General features: G+C 42.7%; 2 protein-coding genes across 2 annotated transcripts; one reads left to right on the top strand and one right to left on the bottom strand.

Moving 5' to 3' along the window:
* Positions 1 to 324: 324 nt before the first annotated feature.
* pum3 (pumilio RNA-binding family member 3) lies at positions 325 to 8,287 on the top strand. Its single transcript, XM_079178855.1, has 18 exons — positions 325 to 377; positions 1,297 to 1,364; positions 1,448 to 1,651; positions 2,049 to 2,235; positions 3,268 to 3,343; positions 3,466 to 3,559; positions 3,657 to 3,723; positions 3,856 to 4,030; positions 4,142 to 4,245; positions 4,718 to 4,796; positions 5,046 to 5,144; positions 5,453 to 5,506; positions 5,643 to 5,723; positions 5,859 to 6,001; positions 6,205 to 6,427; positions 6,524 to 6,611; positions 6,817 to 6,907; positions 7,668 to 8,287. Coding segments are annotated over exons 1-18 (1,965 nt in total). The 5' UTR covers positions 325 to 375; the 3' UTR covers positions 7,798 to 8,287.
* Positions 8,288 to 9,330: 1,043 nt separating this feature from the next.
* kcnv2a (potassium channel, subfamily V, member 2a) lies at positions 9,331 to 15,789 on the bottom strand (the record flags this gene model as incomplete). Its single annotated transcript, XM_079179053.1, has 9 exons — positions 9,331 to 9,609; positions 10,685 to 10,810; positions 11,068 to 11,184; positions 11,283 to 11,537; positions 11,749 to 11,940; positions 13,483 to 13,654; positions 13,770 to 13,948; positions 14,621 to 14,776; positions 15,658 to 15,789. The coding sequence occupies 9 exons, from the start codon at positions 15,787 to 15,789 to the stop codon at positions 9,331 to 9,333; spliced, it is 1,608 nt and encodes a 535-aa protein (XP_079035179.1).
* Positions 15,790 to 17,296: the final 1,507 nt, after the last annotated feature.

The following is a 17,296-nucleotide window of genomic DNA, read 5'->3' as shown; positions in this document are numbered from 1 at the left end:
GGCGTTGCCAGGCAACAAGGAAAGTCACTCATCTGCAAAGCATGCTGGTTAATGTAGTTCTCTCTCTTTTTGGTTGTTGCTTAAATGCAGGTGTCTTTTTGACTTGCTTTATCTTGGGATTAAAAAAGACAACCAGAGGCAGAATAGGGTAAATTATGCTTTCAACGTCCTAGAGAAAAAATATCGCAAACGGTAAGGGTTAATGTTCCACGTCAGAGTTGCTGCTGAGACATTTCGGAAAGCATCCTCCACGGCTGCAACGACCTCCGCTTTACGACAGCGAGGGTTTAGTCTGATTGGACGTTTTGTGCCGTAAACCGTGCCGGTTACAGAACGCATGTGACTGAGCTGAGACGTCGCGTGTGTACATCTGGAATGTAAGTTACACCAATAAAAACATGTATATTGTGTTATAGTTCGCGTTACTGGAAGGGATAAACCAAAGAAGCGCATTGCGTTATCGACAGTAATAATATGTGTTGACATTTAACGTTAACGTATTGTTTAGTTATGCTATAAGCTAGGTTATTGCTTCGGGGGAAAAAAAAACCAAACTCAAACGCTAACATTATCCAGGTGAAGTAGTGATCTAAAACTAACACTAATCAAGTGGAACCTAATTAACGTTACACATGCAACACGTAACGTTATCGTATTACCAGCTAAACGTGCTTACGTATCAAAAGTACTAAGTAACAGTCGGTCATGAAACAGTGTTACAGTATTCCTGGGTGGTTAGCTAACGTTGATTAGCAGACCGAGGTAGTTTCTTGTTGTCTGTCTTTATAACAGTGCCTCTTATTGTAAGAAACTGGTAATGTTTTTGTCCTAAACCTCCCTCTGTGAAGTAGCCCGACTCTTTAAAGACGCTATCAGATACATGTGACGGATACACATTTACTTAATAGCACATTTTAGTGTGTTTAACTTTACGTGATATTCACTTTTAACATGAATTCCCGTTTTATGATTCCGCCTACGTATTTATGTCATTACATTGTCTTAAGTTTGTTGTTTATGGATTCTAAAATAACTATTTATTTTTGAAGCCCAAATTAATGTAAGTTTAAGATACTAACAGCAGTAACTTGATCTTGAAATGTATTATATTGTAGAGTTTAATTTCAGCAGACACCTTCAGCTTAGATACTTACTGCTCAGCCTCTAAATAAATAAGCCTGGAAATATGTGGGGCGTTGGTTTGTGAGATTTTTCTTTGGAGCCCAGATTTGTGATTACTTGTCCGTCTCTCTGCTGTTGTCCTCGTCTCCATTTTCCTCTGTGATGCCCCGTTAGGATGGAGGCTAAATCCCACAAAAACTTTTCTCCGAAAGACAGAAAGAAGTTCCCACAGAAAGGAAAAGGTAAGCTGTAAGTTTACTTTAGCCAGCTGTGCACATCATCACTTTCAACCAGGTTTGTCATCAGCATGTCTCACTCTGTCCAGATTCCATGGGGACCAAACTTGGTGGAAAACCAGGCGGTAATAAACCCTACAAAGCTTTCAACAACACAGAGAGAAAGGGCCGACCGAAGGGTGGAGATGGAGACAAGCGAGAACACAAATTTCCTTTCTCCAAGGCCGACAGGGGGCCGCAGAAGAGGACTATGCCATTTAAAGCGAAAATAAAAGAAGATGAGGAGGGTGAAGGTGAGAAAATATTTGCTTGTGGTTTTTTGACTTGCCGGTCAGATTACAATGAGAGTTTGCATATTTCATTCTTTGACATTTCATTGCCAGTTAGTGTTTCCACTCACGGATCCTTCTCGTGCTTCATGTCACATGCCAACTAAATATAACTGCTTGTTGTAACAACTGAAATAATACACTAAAAATCCAATAAAATACTATATATATAAAGATATATATATATATATACAGATGTTAAAATATCAAAACAAAAGGGATATTAACGACATGAACATGGGCTTCTGATTGGTTGCCTGTTTGGCTGTTCTGCTCAAAGCAGTTGCGTCTACACTTAAACTCCAGTGTGAAATCATTTTAAAGGATTTCTGTGTGTGTGTGTGTGTGTGTGTGTGATCAGGTCCGGTGGTCAAGAGGATGAAGGAAGGCAAGTTTGATCCGAAGATGAAGGAGCTGTCGGAGGAGGAGCTCAAGAAGAACAGGCAGCAGATGAAGAGGGATCTGAAGAATAGCAGACAGGAGGCGGAGATGAAGGACATGTTCAAGATCATCCGTCAGTGCAAACAAGTGTGGGGAGACCTCAGGAGGTACACACACACACACTCTGTCACACACACACGCAGAAAGGGAGAGTTTGACCTTCTTTATGTTCTTTTTTTACCTTTGTAAACTAAAAAGAAAGTGAACGTTTAATGAAAAGATTTTACTACAGACCACATGTGTGTTGTAAAACGACATGTCACTCAAGAGGGAGGATATCTCTGCTACAGGTTCCCTAAAGGTGACAAGAGGTCAAGGAGAGCGGGGACCTTTTCCTGACCAGTTAACAGTAGTTCCACATATGGGCCTCCATTTCTAACAATTGGCTTCAATGTTCAAGTTCAAGGACCACTGTGGTACTAAGTCCTGGTTAAGAGAGGAACTGAACATATTTTGGGTTGCCTTTGAACCCCTTGTGACCCCACCAAAGGAAAGCACACAAATAAACACTATTTATTAAGAAACAATCCCGCCCCAGATAAGATCACAATAAAATGAACCGGAGGAATGGCCACTGGATTGTCTGCCTTCTCTAACTAACAGTCAATCCAACAAAAAAAGAAAAATCCAACTAAAAAGCCTCATTGTCCTCCCTTCAAAATGCTAAATCATAAACCAGGAAAAGCAATACATCCCACAAAAAGGAATCAAACTCACGGATGTTGGGTTGGAAATAACTCCAACTTCACCCCTCCTCTCCGCATATGCAAAACCAAAATTCCCTCCCCAAACAATTCTTTGTCCCCGGGGCCACGCCCCCTTTCTCCTGTGGGAAACCGAACACCTGACTACTGATGACTTGTGGCGACAAGTTAAAGCAGGGAGGGATGAGAGGGACGTAGTTCACCAGAGGTTAAAACATTCAAGGCTGTTGATCATTGAACCCTCTATTGTTAATGCAAACATATTGTTCCCCTTCCATTTGTGGCGGTGTCACAGTGTAGCGACAAAAACACAATCCAACAACATCCAGTCATTGCATTGAGGGAATCAAACATGTGCGAGCACACTCTGCTGCCTGATGATGGTGATGATGATGGTGATGATGGTGGTGATGTGTGGTGTGTATGTGTCAACAGGAAGAAGTGCGACAACGATGTGAAGAAGAAACTGATGACGGAGCTTCACGATCTGATCCGCGGGAAGATCAAACAGGTGAGTCTCACTCCGTCTTTCCATCCGTTTACTGCAGATTTGAGGTTTTGTTTGTGCGTTCCCTCCATAGTTAGTGCTCACTAACACAACTGGATCACCCCCCCCCCCCCCCCCCCCTCCAGATGGCGTTTGCTCACGACTCGGTGCGAGTGCTGCAGTGTTTCATCCAGTTCGGCAGCCACGAGCAGAGACGGGAGGTGTTTGAGGAGCTCAAAGGTGAGCATACAAGTTTTATGCTGTGATATTTTTTGCCGTACGAGCAGAGCAGCGAATTAACAAATACTAACTCTGGGTGCTTTGTTGTCTCCCACAGATGACGTCATCGGTTTGTGTAAGTCGCAGTACGGCAAACACGTGGTGAAAAAACTGCTGATGTACGGGTGAGTCGGCTCAGATTGGTTTCTTCTGCTTCTCGCTTTCAGCAAACGCCCCATGTTCGAATCAGACTCGTGTGTTCCAGGTAAAAGATCTATAGATGTTATTTCAGTTGTGTGTGTGTGTTTCCTCCGCAGGAACAAGGAGCTGGTGGCGGCGGTGATACCGACATTTAAAGGTCACGTTCGCCCGATGCTTCGCCACGTCGCCGCCTCGTCCATCATCGAGTACGCCTACAACGACAAAGCTGTGCTCGCACAGAGACTCATGCTCACCGAGGGGCTGTACGGGAACACCTTCACCGTCTGCAAGGTACACACAGATCACACACACCACGGTATTTGATAATGTTGACGGTATCCCGTATTGGATGTGTGTGTGTGTAATATCTGCTGCTGACTGACTGACTGCCTGTGCCTCCAGTCGTCTGTGTGCAACACCATCGAGAAAGTTATGGAGGCGAACCCGGACAAGCTGAACAACATCATCGACGAGATGAAGCAGATTCTCACACCCATGGCTCAGAAGTAAGACGAGAACACGAAAAACCTAAATCGCACGCTCGGCACTTCTGATGGGCATTTTTCACTGTTAGTCGCAGCGCTACGTAAGGTCACGATGACAGAAGAAAGAAATAATAGAAAAACACAATCAGAGAACAAAGCAAAATCATGTTACAGGTAAATGTAACACTGACATGGAAGAGATGAGGAATTTGACTGATTCACAATATGTATGTGGTGGAATAAAAACATTTGCTTTGAGATTAGAACACATTTTAAAGCTTTTAGTCAAAGTTACATGAATTTCCTCAGGTTTTGTAAATACAAAGTTATCATTTCTTGGATAATGAGCTCTGTGAATGCAACTTTATTTGGATTTGTTTTATTTCTTTTCTTTTCTCCTATTCCTTATCTACTTTGTCATTTGAATTGATTGCATTGAGTTATTATGTAGAATTTAAGCCATGCAACTACAACTTTTGTTGTTGTGTTTCAGAGAACAAGTGATCAAACACTCTCTGGTCCACAAAGTCTTCCTGGACTTCTTCCTGTTCGCACCCGACAAACCCAAAACGGTAAGAAGCTCTTTGACATCTCGCATAATGTCGTAATATATTTCTCTAGTATTGCTTTGAAGGAGGCTACAGTGTGCCGTAAAATAAATCAAAATGTGACAAAAGCAAAAAAAATCTGCAGAAACTATGAAGAAGAAAAATATTAATTTGACAGGAGCACAAAATAATTTCAAAATAAAAGACAGGTTGATACGTTTCTTGAGTGCTGACTGTGTTTACCACTGACATGTTTCCTCTCTTTGTGAGCAGGAGATGATTGAGTCGATCAGAGAGTCTGTCGTCTACATGGCTCACACACACGACGGGGCACGAGTGGCAATGCACTGTTTTTGGCACGGGACGGCAAAGGTGTGTACGCACGCACACACACACACACACACACACAGAAGAATTTGCCTCCTTCCATGTAAATGTCCAAACAGTGTTGATGGTAAATGTAGCCAATTGAAGCAATAAAGTCCTCCGTGCGTTCTATATAGACCAAGAAAGCCGACTTCTCCTTCTATCCACATTAAAGATGAATTGTCCCTTTAACACACTCACTCACACTCACTGTGGGACAAATATCCAGAATATTATAAGAATCCACCAGACTGTATAATTAGTAGATTTGGCCTTTTAATGGTGTTAAACATTTAGTTTTTTTCATGTTTCAGGACAGAAAAGTCATCATCAAAACAATGAAGACCTACATGGTGAAGTTTGCCACGGTGAGTTCTCAATGCCGCTCCTTTCATTCATAATAGAAACAAGCTTTCAATGCTTCATTGGACTTTTAGAAAAGATCAGAAACTAAATGATTATTTACCAAGAAAGGTCTGAACCAAGCCTGTCATTTGTCCACAGGGAGAGTATGGTCACCTGGTTCTTCTGGCCATGTTCGACTGTGTGGACGACACCAAGCTGGTCAAACAGGCCGTGCTCTCAGTAAGTGTGAAGTCATGTGGTTTGATGATTGAGATACCCACCGCACTTTCCCGAGAAAAAATGGTTTAATGAAACCGTCGGGTCAGGGAGAAAAGTTTGAAGTTAATATGGAAAATTCTCGTCTCACCCGTTCAGGAGATCTTGGCGTCTCTGGATGAGGTCATCGGTAATAAATACGGTAAGAAGGTTCTGCTGTACCTGCTGACTCCCAGAGACCCTGCTCACCTGCTGCCGGAGATCATCAAGGTGCTGCAGCAAGGAGACGGAAACACACACAGGTAACCGCCGCTTTGTGTTGCTGTTAGAAACAGGGGTATCAGACAGCTGTGAGAAAGAAAGGGAAGGAAGTACAATGTCTACTGGCATGTAGCACAAAAGGACCGTAGAAAATGAGTATTTCATCATTTTAGTTTTTATAATACGTTATTGGAGTGCATTTTTGATGACAAACGAGTGATCAGCTCCGCGTTCCTCTCATCAGTAAAAAGGACATGGCGGTTCGGCGGAAGGAGCTGCTGGAAGTCGTCTCCCCCCCGCTGCTGGAGCACCTCCATGACAACGCCGCCACCATGGTGACGGACAAGGCGTCCAGCGTCACCATCAGTGACATCCTGGCGTCGGCCTGCGGGGACCTGCGTCCCGCCATGACGGCCGTGGCTCAGCTGGCCAACCATGAGTTGGTACCAGGAGGGATCAACGGACAGGTACAGATTGTTGCTGCTGGGATGGTTGAGGTTTTTACTCATGTAATCAAACTAAAAGGGCAGTTGTTCACTCTTGAGTTTTTGTTTCTGCTGCAGCTCCACATGGCGGAGCATCCAGCAGGACACCTGGTGCTGAAGTGGCTCATGGAGCAGGACATGACACTGGCTGAGGCCGGCAAGGAAGGTAAAGACACACCTACCAGCCAGCGTAGTGGTCGTCATAAGCCTGGTTTCAGATCAGTTCATGTCAGCATGCTATGGAAATTAGAGAGACGTACTAACTTTTATTAGTCAGAGGCTCGTAAAAAATGTTTCCAAGACGAAGACGACAAACATCATCGCGTTGGAAAAATCGTTCATTGTCTCTCTACCTCACTTGTCGTCTCTAGAGCGGTTCGGCAGGATACTGTTGGACACGGTGGGACCAGACAAACTGAAGACCTGGGTCAAAGTCAACAGAGGAGCCATGGTGCTCTGCAGGTCAGTGTGAACACACACACACACACACACTCTGATTGCATCATACACTGCTGTTGCATCAAGGATCAGTTCACTCAAATCACAAACTTCCCTCTCAGTACACTTGAAGTGAGTGGAGCACATTGAGTCTGTGGATTATTTTGGTAATTATTCAATACTTAATGCAGAACCATCAGAGACAGTTAAAGCCCGAACTATCTGCATGGAGAGATGCCATTAAAGACACACTTTTGGTATTTTTGTGGGCAGGCTAACGTTGTATTTCTCTCTAGAGACCTTTCCGTAATGTTGTCAGACACTTGAAATAACAATGTAACTCGTCAGTGGCAAAAAACAGCACTTTTAGTGAACGTACATTGACTGAGAAATTGCCCCGAGATATACCATAGCAGCCCGTTTAACAGCTGATTTGTTTTCCCTTAATACTGGATCCATTTCACTTAGACTCAGTCATGTGAGAATAGGGTCCAGGTTGAAAAGGACCAAAGTTACGATTTAAACTTTATGCAACTGGCCCCCTGGTAAGAATCACCCACCAATCTTTATTCTGCCTTGCTAGCATTAATGCCGTAATCTGAATGAAACTTAAATAAACTTGAATAAAAAAAGGGTTTTGTGGGTGTACTTTCACCAAATAATGTGAGTAGCCATGACATCACATGTAATTAGTTGAATGTAGGAGATGCTATTTATTGGTTGATATTTGGATATCTGGTCCCAAGCTAACCTTTGTGATCTCTGCCTGTGTTTCCATGCTCAGCCTTCTGAACAGCTACGACAAGTCTGTGGTGGCAGAGCTGAAGGCGGCGCTGGAGTCCATTAAAGCAGAGCTCGGCAGCATCAGCAACAATAAAGGAGCTGAAATCCTGCTGGAGAATCTGAACAAGTAGAGACTTTTTGATTCCAAAACAGACTTGTGATGGTCAAAGGCATCACTTCCTGTGCAGCTGTGGGTCTTTTTCCCAGAAAACGCAGACATGAGCGGGAATATTTTCAGGAAGTGGATACAACCCGAAGCACCGTTGGCAAGTTCGTCGCTGATGGAGAAACATGCATTTGTGTGTAAATGTTGAGAATTGTATCTGTGAGTGACGAAATAAAAGGTGTCTCGGGATGCTACGAGAAAACAGGTTAAGATACGCAGATGCCTCTTGTGTGCCGGCAGCAACAAAACACATCATGTAATTCAGTCTTGTCAAGCTGCTTTCAATGAAACTTAATATTTTTTCACATTAAAAGCTTGGCCAAATAAAACCATCGCTATGGCTAAAGACAACCTAAAGTTTTCCTTGTGGTAATTTGTGTGAACTGTTCCTTTAACACAATGCAAACATCTGTCCTGACGGTTTGCGCCATCTAACATTTTGTATCAGCTGAAAAGAACATGTTAGTAAATTAAGAAATTTTATGTCGGAACTAACATTTAAATAAACTCCATGAAGTAATTGTCAGTGTACTCACATTTGTACTGCCATTCCAGTTGACTCATAAACTGGACATAAACATTTACATTTTGTACTTTTTCTACCATTGGAGAGAGCCTGGCTAGCAGTCTTGATGCTAAGCTAGGCTAATCACTTGCTGGCATTCCAAGTACTAATGTAACTCTTTGCAAGAAAGCAAATAACTACATCCCAAAATGTCAAACACCGATCACCTCATGATCCTTAATGTAGCTTCTAACAAGGAAGTAACAGCATACTGTTTATTACAGCAGAGCAACGGCTACAAACCACTGATCCCGTGACACTGATGTCTTAGTATTATCAGTTCTGCTTGAGGATGCAGTGTTCAACATTTCCTGCAATAGTCAGAAGCGATGACTCGGTGACTACATTTATACACACACACACACACACACACAGAGGGAGGGAGCTGCACAGCTTAATGACGACACGATTGACAGACAAAGGTTTATTATTAGGGAGAGAGACGTATGGGGAAAATAAACAGGTCTTATATCCATCGTCCAGATGTCGGGTCTTCAATTTATGATTTCAGTCCAATTGACGTTGGCTCTTGAATCCTGGATTACATGTGAGCTTTAGAGACTAATGGATGGAGGAAGAGTAGAGGTCGGTGATGAGGGAGCAACTGACAGCTGTAGCGTGGATGTACAATATGTAGATTAAAAAGAATGCAAGGATTAGTATGTAGCATTTTGGCAAGTAAAGTAAGAAAGGATACACATTTTCTTTTTCAATCTACTCCACTCCCCCACCGATGGGGTGACATTTTAAATCGTCTTCACTGCAATCCAGACAGTGGGAGATTTCTCAGCAGGTTATTGGTTCAAACCTCCATGACTCCTGCCGCCACAGGCGTCTGCATGTTAAAATGGCCTCTACAGAATGTCACAGGTCATTTTCGCTTCTGCCTTCCAGACAAATCTCACCGTAGACTTTGAGAATCTACAACCTGGCTCACTGCAGGCGGGACGTCCGCGGCTGAGCGGCGTCCTCGTAGCACTCGGCCAACCTCTTAGCCGCCCTCCTTTTGAAGTGCACCTTGCCGCGGGCCTTGGTGACGGCGGCGTACTCGTGGGACTTGAGCTTGGTGTAGTAGTCGGAGAACTTGTTGTAGAGGATGGAGATGGGCATGCCGTTGAGGATGACTCCGAAGGAGATGCAGGCGAAGGCGAAGATGCGGCCCAGGTTGGTCTCGGGGAACATGTCGCCATAGCCCACTGTGGAAATACTCACCTGAAGGATGGAAGAGAGAAAGAAAGAATACTTAATACAAAAGGCACAATAAGATCATAATTTCTCCTTTAAAAAAAAATATATATAGACTGATACAGATCACTTCTTCTACCTAGGGCTCCTTAATGTAATGTACATATATTATTTCTTTAATTCACAGGTTCCTGAAATGATTTTAAAAAAGCTGTTCATTTCTAAAAACAGGCTAAAACCATAATTTAAATGTATACATTTTAAAACACAAATTACATTTTTTCTAGTGTATCTGCGTTCTGTAATCAACTCCTTATATGCTGTCGTAGTTCATTTTTAGTGGCGGGGTACGCCTTTCCTGCAGAGGGATCCACAGGAGACAATGTATGCATGTACTCTCTCCTACAGCAGTATTAAAGAGACAAGATGGCTTTTATTGTGAAGCAGTTACAGGAAATGAGATGCATTTGTTACCACGGTTAGGCGCTGACGAAGCGGTTCATTTACATCTACAAATATAACACCGCTGTTATTTCCATTTTGCTCAAATCCGGCGAGGACCCAACCCTCACCTGATTAACTGTGATCTCAAAGTACCACCCAACAGATTAGAATCAGTCACATCTCTTCCAATTCACCCGGACCAAACAGGTCTCATAAACACCAACATGCCACGCTTATTCAGTCTAATCAGCATATCTCAAGGAAACCATTCTGAAAAGGTCTGGTCTGAGGGTGGCCCAAAGCAGTCGAAATAATCTTGTGACATCACGGCACCACACAACCTGACCTCCACCCACTAGTGTGCCCTACCAGTGCTCAATCGCACTGTTAATGGTGAAGTGACCTCCTGAGGTGTTGCCAGGATGAGTTATGTTTATGTTGTGCAAAATGGAGCAGATTAAGTTTTTAATCCTTAAGGAACCAGTACGCAGGAAAGCACGTCACCGATGCTGCCACTTGTCTTTGTGTTTTTTAAACTGAGTAAACTGGCTGGTGTGTTTTGGAATAACTCACTAGCTGAAGGTGATGGTACACACAGAAAGTAATATGATTGACAGGTTGCTTGGACGTGTGTGCAGGTTTATGTGTGTGGACTCACAGCGGCCCACCACCACGCATTCGGCATGGAGGTGAAGTTGGTGTTGTAAACGTCGTGCTCCACGGTGTACACCATGGCGGAAAATATGAAGATGCCCATGCCGATGAAGAGCAGCAAACAGCCGACCTGCACACAAACAAAAGGAATTTTATTTTGAATTTCCCCGTACGTTAAGGTCATTATTTCGCTCATAGCTGTGAGGCGTGGAAGTCTTAGAACCATTAGCATCTATCCATACAGGCCATGCCCGTTTCTGCACTCACAGATTCTCTGGCATTTTGAACATATGCAACTCTTTCTTCACCGCTCTTCCTACACATTTCATCACTTAAACCCAAGGATAAGAAAATATTCTTTGACACAAGCTGTGGTTACAGTCAGACCTGCTGGTAGCACTGTCTCAGGGTGAAGCCGAAGGCTCTGAGGCCCGTGGAGTGACGAGCCAGCTTCAAGATCCTGAAGATCCGCATCAGACGCATGATCCTCAGAACCTGACCCACCTAGAGAAAAGACAACAGGAGAAAAATGTGTGTGCTACGAAAAATAAATCTAATCATCTCATCCCAGCGTCTCTCCCATCAGCCCCCTTTTTTTTCACCTTTCCAACACGCGACATGGCCTCAATGTCCCCCGAGTGCAGGTGCATGTCCTCGTCCTCGAAGCACTCCAGGAGCATCTGCAGGTAGTGTGGCAGGATGGCGACCATGTCGACGGTGTTCAGCACGCTGCGTACGAAACACTTGAGGTCGGGGGTGGATACCAGGCGCAGCAGGTACTCCAGGGTGAAGAAGCTGATGCAGAACGACTCCACGTTCTCGCCATAGAACCTGCCGCTGAGCTGGCCCGACGCAGTCTGTAAGAGTAAATAATAAATGATTAAAAGAGAGTTTGATCAAATTGTTTTCTTGTAATATGTATGATTTGTGAAGTGTGCTCTACTGTCTGCAATTCAACTGGGGCAGCTTTTGTTTTACTTATTCTCCCTTCTTCATGTTTTCACACATTTGCTTTTGATTTGTTCCCCCCTCTCATACACACTCACACAAGGTGCAACACACACACACCTTGTACTGCATCTCCTCCACGGTGTTGAGCGTCATGGTGACCAGCGAGACCAGCACGAACATGGAGGAGGCGACGGCCATCAGCTTGGCGGTGACCGAGGAGAACGGCTTCTCCATCATGTTCCAGATACTCCTCCGGGTCGGCCCGAAGGCCAAGCCGTCAAATAGCTCCTCGTTTTCCTCCATCTCCAGCTGGACCACACCAGACAGAAATGCATCCCATTCACAGAATTGAAACAGAAGAAACTTTGTTTTTAGTGGCAATAAAAAAAATACTTTTTTACATTTTCATAAGTGGCCAACTATGGCTTATCACAGAAATGTAATTACTTTTTTAGAATGTAGTCCCTTTCTTCAAGGATAAAACAGTGTTTCAAAAACAGGGAGGACAGACGAACAAAATGTCTAGATCACAAACTAAAGCGCAAAGAGGAGAAAACTGAATGTCAAGAGAGCACAGCGGGGAAGAAACTGGTACAACAAACGGCAGCAGAGTGAGACCTCTGTGATGGAAACGTCTGTCTGAATCTGTGCCAAGAAAAAGCTTATTCTCCGCTCTCCATCTGTCAAGACGGCGGAGCAGAGCAGTGATTTATAATGTAGGTCAGCCAGTTTCAGAGTCAGCCAGAAGATTACTAACAAAATCTCACAGGTACAAATGTAAAAGCATAAACTGCTCAACCACTGAAGCTGGAAGGGGATGACTTCTTGGCATTATTATTTGCAGTATTTTTGGAGCCTGGAGGGGGAAAAAGTAATAAGAAGTGCGTAAAAAAATAAAATAATAATTACATAGTTCATAAGGACTTCACTGACACTGAAAACTGCCTCCAGTGTGTCCTGGAGAATATCCATCGTAAGTAGTTACATTTTATTTTTTTATAAATTAAATTTACAAATTAATTTCCGTTAACCTCCATTCTATTTGGGTGGAGACATGACTCTCAACAGAACAAAACCCAAACTATATGTATTGATAGGTGGAAAAAATCTGTGAAATTAATTCTCACCTACCACCTCGACCATTAACTAAAATTAGTTGCGATAGTGTGTGAAAAAAATAGATACATTAGAACAGGAGCTAATTAGGCCTTTTAGCTGTCTAATAGGCCAACGTTAGCTAATGTCGCTAGCTCGAGAGTGTCAGTGCGAAACCATCACCAGCATGCTAACTTGCTCACAAGTCACCATTGTTTACCGTTTTCGCCATCTTGGTTTAGCGCGTTAGTATGCTAACATATGCTAATTGGCGCTAAACACAAAGTACAGCTGTGGCTGATGGAAAATGTCCTCATAGCTTTCAGGTATCCGGTCATGAACATGGATAAAAAGTCAATTTAAAAATTTTGATTTGAGTGGACCATGACATTCTGTACCACATTAATGACATTATGACTGACATTACCAGCAATATCATGCGTTTATTCTTCATGGAGAGCAAAAAGTCTGAAACTCTGAAAACGTACAGACCGTTACAGACTAATGCTGTGTTTAAGAAGTCACTAATAATGTCTGAAACACTTTTGCCACACATAAAGGCTCCGATTATCTCAGTTGTTTCTCCACTGTGGCAACGGCCATTTACCAGAACACCACTTGAGGTTATACTGAAAAATATGTGGACAACAATTTAGAGATTTGTAATCTGGCTATCTTCAGCAAGTCTCCAGAGTTACAGGAAGGCTACATGCTTCTTTATCACCCTTACAAACTATATAAATAAATAAAAAACACCTCTGCTATCAGCTGTCTCTGTATCTTCAGTTCCTCGTTCAGCTCGTCCTGCCTCTCTTCGAAGGAGACACGGCAGCAGCGTTGGCTGTTCCTGATTCTGACGCCCCAGTAGTTTATCTCCTCCAGGAAGTTGCGGGGACACAGCTCGTCTTTAATGCACAACACTCCAGTTCTGATGGGGAGCACAGAGAGACAGGAGAACGGGGGTCCAGAATTATTCCAAGGAGTCATATGAAGAAGACGGAAAATCCCTTCATCTTTCATCTTACAATGCCTTTTATTTGAACCTGTAGAAGTTGAAGATGTTGTGGAAGATTTTAGGGTCCCGGTCGAAGAAGAACTCTTTGCTCTGGACGATGTAGTCGTCACACAGGTCCAACTTCCTGCTGTGGTCTGTGTCGGTGGCCAACTGGCCGATCCGTGTCTTCGGATACCTGGCCGCTAACCTGTAGGGCAAGTGGTACACCTGGAGGAGAGAATAGAGTGAGATATAGAATAGGTCAAAACATATATTTATAATGGCAAAGATGAGAATTTGAACTGTTTGAGAATGAAGCTGGAACACACTAGAAGGCTTTTAAAATGGTTGTTTAAATTTAAAAACAAATGTAATATTAAAACTGTGTACACTTTCTCAGAGCCCACGGTCTTGTCTTCCCATTGCCTGTTTTGTCAATGTTTTGCCATTGAATTTACAATGGCATAGAACTGAGAAAAGTTGCAGATATTCACCTTTGAGAGGCTGGAATCAGAAAGTGGTTTGATCAAATTTGCTTGATAAATTTCAAAGGAAACAGGAGCGATAAAAAGAAAGTAACTGCAGCTGTAACACACATTGCCAGCAGGAGGCACAAGAGTTCAAATTACAGGAGCTATGTCTTTCTTTGCCTGTAGGAGGCGACATCAACATCCGCAGGTTTATAACTGCAGGTGGCGTTACTTTACTTTCCTACAGATGGTGCTGGTCAGCAGGTGTAGAACTGATCTGACAGTGACTGAACAGCTCCCCCGGTGGACAATGTGCAGCCCGCTCAATGCGAATGAGTGACTTTGCGAGTGAGTTACAATAAGAGATCAGTCTGGTTTTCAACATATCCAGCTGAGCAGCATGTTCGTGGTAGAAGATGAGTAAAGTTACCGTTCCTCCAACGTTGATGTTGAGAGTGAAGTGTTTTTTTGGAGAGAGCAGCAGGCAGGCGGGAGACACCGGGAGTCGATCCTCCTCCTCCTCCTCCTCCTCCTCCTCCTCCTGTTCATACTCGGCATAAAGATCATAGATGTCTCTGCCCAGATCCTTCACAAACAACAAAACAACTCTGGTGATTGGTTCTGCATTTTAAGCTTGTCTACAAGCTGAATTAGACAAAATTAAAAATTAATCAATCTAAGCAGAATACAACTGAAAAACTGGGATAAAGATTGGAACATGCATGCGAATAGTTATGATATATCTCATGAGTCATACTTAATTAATGAGAAAACAAAAAAAAAAGAAAAAAATTATCAACAAAGAAAGATTTCAAAATAAATGGAAATCCCAGATCTATGATCAAAAATGGTCTTTTATGGTTTCTGATTTCTCTGTGCAACACACTAAATCCATTATTAATAATTATTAATCATCTAAATCGTTTATGAAGCGCCCCACTTCTCAAATATGAGAATTTGCTGCTTTACTCTTGCTTTTCTTGGGCTCTGGAATATTAATCAATGAAAATATATATAAGTAGCAGCACTATCTATCCATTCATCCATCAACAACAGCCTTGCATTTTGAACACTTTGCTCTGCATTTAACTAGACAGAGGGATGGGATTTCCACTCATTTGAAAACAAAATCCTGTAAAATGAAGAAAATGGGAGCTTTGAGAAAGCCTACAAAAGAAAAAGAAAACCTACAAAAACACACACGGTCATGTTTTCATGACTTCTGGGGAAAATACATAGACTTATATTCATTTCCTGGAGACTTACCCATAACATACCCATAACAGCTAGCAGCCTAATCCTAACCCTTACCTACAACTAACTATAAACCAAGTCTTCACATTTAAATGTAATCATTTATGTTATGAGGATGTGTATTTTGTCCCCGTAAGGAAGGCAAGTCCCCACAATGTGACTGTGTAATCAGATTGGCGTCCCCTTAATGTATAAATAAAGGAAATGTCTGACCTGCATGGAGTTCCATGGCTTAACAAAGGTGAAGTCCAGATAGTCGGCCGCTTCTTTCACAGATTGAGTTCGGCTGCCGTGCTTGTAGCTGGAGAACAAACTCCTGCTTCGGGTTCTGAGGTGGGTCAACATGGTTTCCTCCTGAATCTAAAATCCAATTTAAACTGCAGGGAGAGACATCCTTGTAACTCTCAACGCCATCTCATACGTACACAGCTGGTATCTTGCACAGGGGCACAAAACCATTATCACACACACATCGACAAGACCACAGTAGCAAATAAACGAGTAAACATGCATGCAAGGACGGGAAACATTTTCACACTAATTCGGAGAGAAATCATGTCAACATACGTACAGCTGACACACACGTGTACACACACACACACACACACACTAATATGGTAGGAAATGACTTGTCCTCTAATGTAGCTGACTGAGATGATGTGGGAGCTTATCCTCTTATATCCATCTCTTGATCTCCTGCTCTCCTCCCACATCTCATAACTTTACAAATCTGGTTATCGCGGGGCTTGGCGGTGTAGTGGAAGTAAAATACAATGTATTGCAGAGAAGTGACAACATAAACAAGAGTTTACTACATAATACTAGTGACGCTGCGTGAGAATGTGGTGCTTTGAGCTAAGCACTAAGGATGCTAACAATTTGCAAACAAAATGTACTATACATTTGTCATAATATTCCAGTTAAGAATGACAAAGGAAATTCATTCATTTTTCCAGGACTTTTTTAAAAAATGAATAAAGTATTCTGAAAGCTGTTAATGTTACCGGCAAAATGTATATGTGCAGTGGTTATTAAACCGTAGTTAAGAACTAGCTCGTGTGACACGACCCATTTTAATTAAATCTCCACTTAGTGAACACAACAGCTGGTGCAGCTGGCTCCTCATCTTCACTGGTCACTTTTTGCAGCTGTTGCAGCACTTCAAATCCTTTAAATATGGAGATATATGTTACAGCTCAGTTTATAAATTACTGTTTATTTTGTACGGAAGCCCTGAGGAAAATGTCTCACCTGTTTATGGCTGAACAGGTAAAAAAGGTTTTGCCAGAATAATGTTACTCTTTATTTCATCTTTGAAAACAAGTAAAATGGTTTTGTTGTAATACTCATTTGGGCCACAAGACGCTCAAGTGCATCACTGACCCATGTTCTAAATGACACTAAAAGCTAAAAGTCCTGTAAATTTAAATCTCTAAATTGTATTCTTAATGCAAAATTTGCAGGACACGGGACAAAAATCAGCTTCTGTTCATAATCCAAGTTGTATTAACCAATCACCTTTGAGCAGGCTTTGGTTGAATGCAGGTTAATAGACCGCGTGGAGCACAAAAGAGGCAAAATGCATTATGGGAACCTTAGAGCTGCATGAGACATCTCTGCCTTAATCCAAGTGTGTTTGTCGTTTTTTGTGCCACTGATGACTCAAGCAGTCTCGCAGGTGGAGAATAATCCCTGCTGCAGTTAAACTGGGATAATGAATGCATGGAGTCGGACGACTCCTATAAATAAAAGAAACTGTTCCAAAGCCTGGACCGACGTCACACACACACCTGTTCGTCCCTCGGCTGAGCGATCCGGCCCAGAAGAGTCAAGAGTGGTGATTTGGATGCAC

This window comes from Pholis gunnellus, assembly GCF_910591455.1.
Source record: "Pholis gunnellus genome assembly, chromosome: 18".
NCBI lineage: Eukaryota > Metazoa > Chordata > Actinopteri > Perciformes > Pholidae > Pholis > Pholis gunnellus.
The sequence above is the reverse complement of the archived record's forward strand: the minus strand, read 5'-3'. Positions and strand labels throughout refer to the sequence as shown.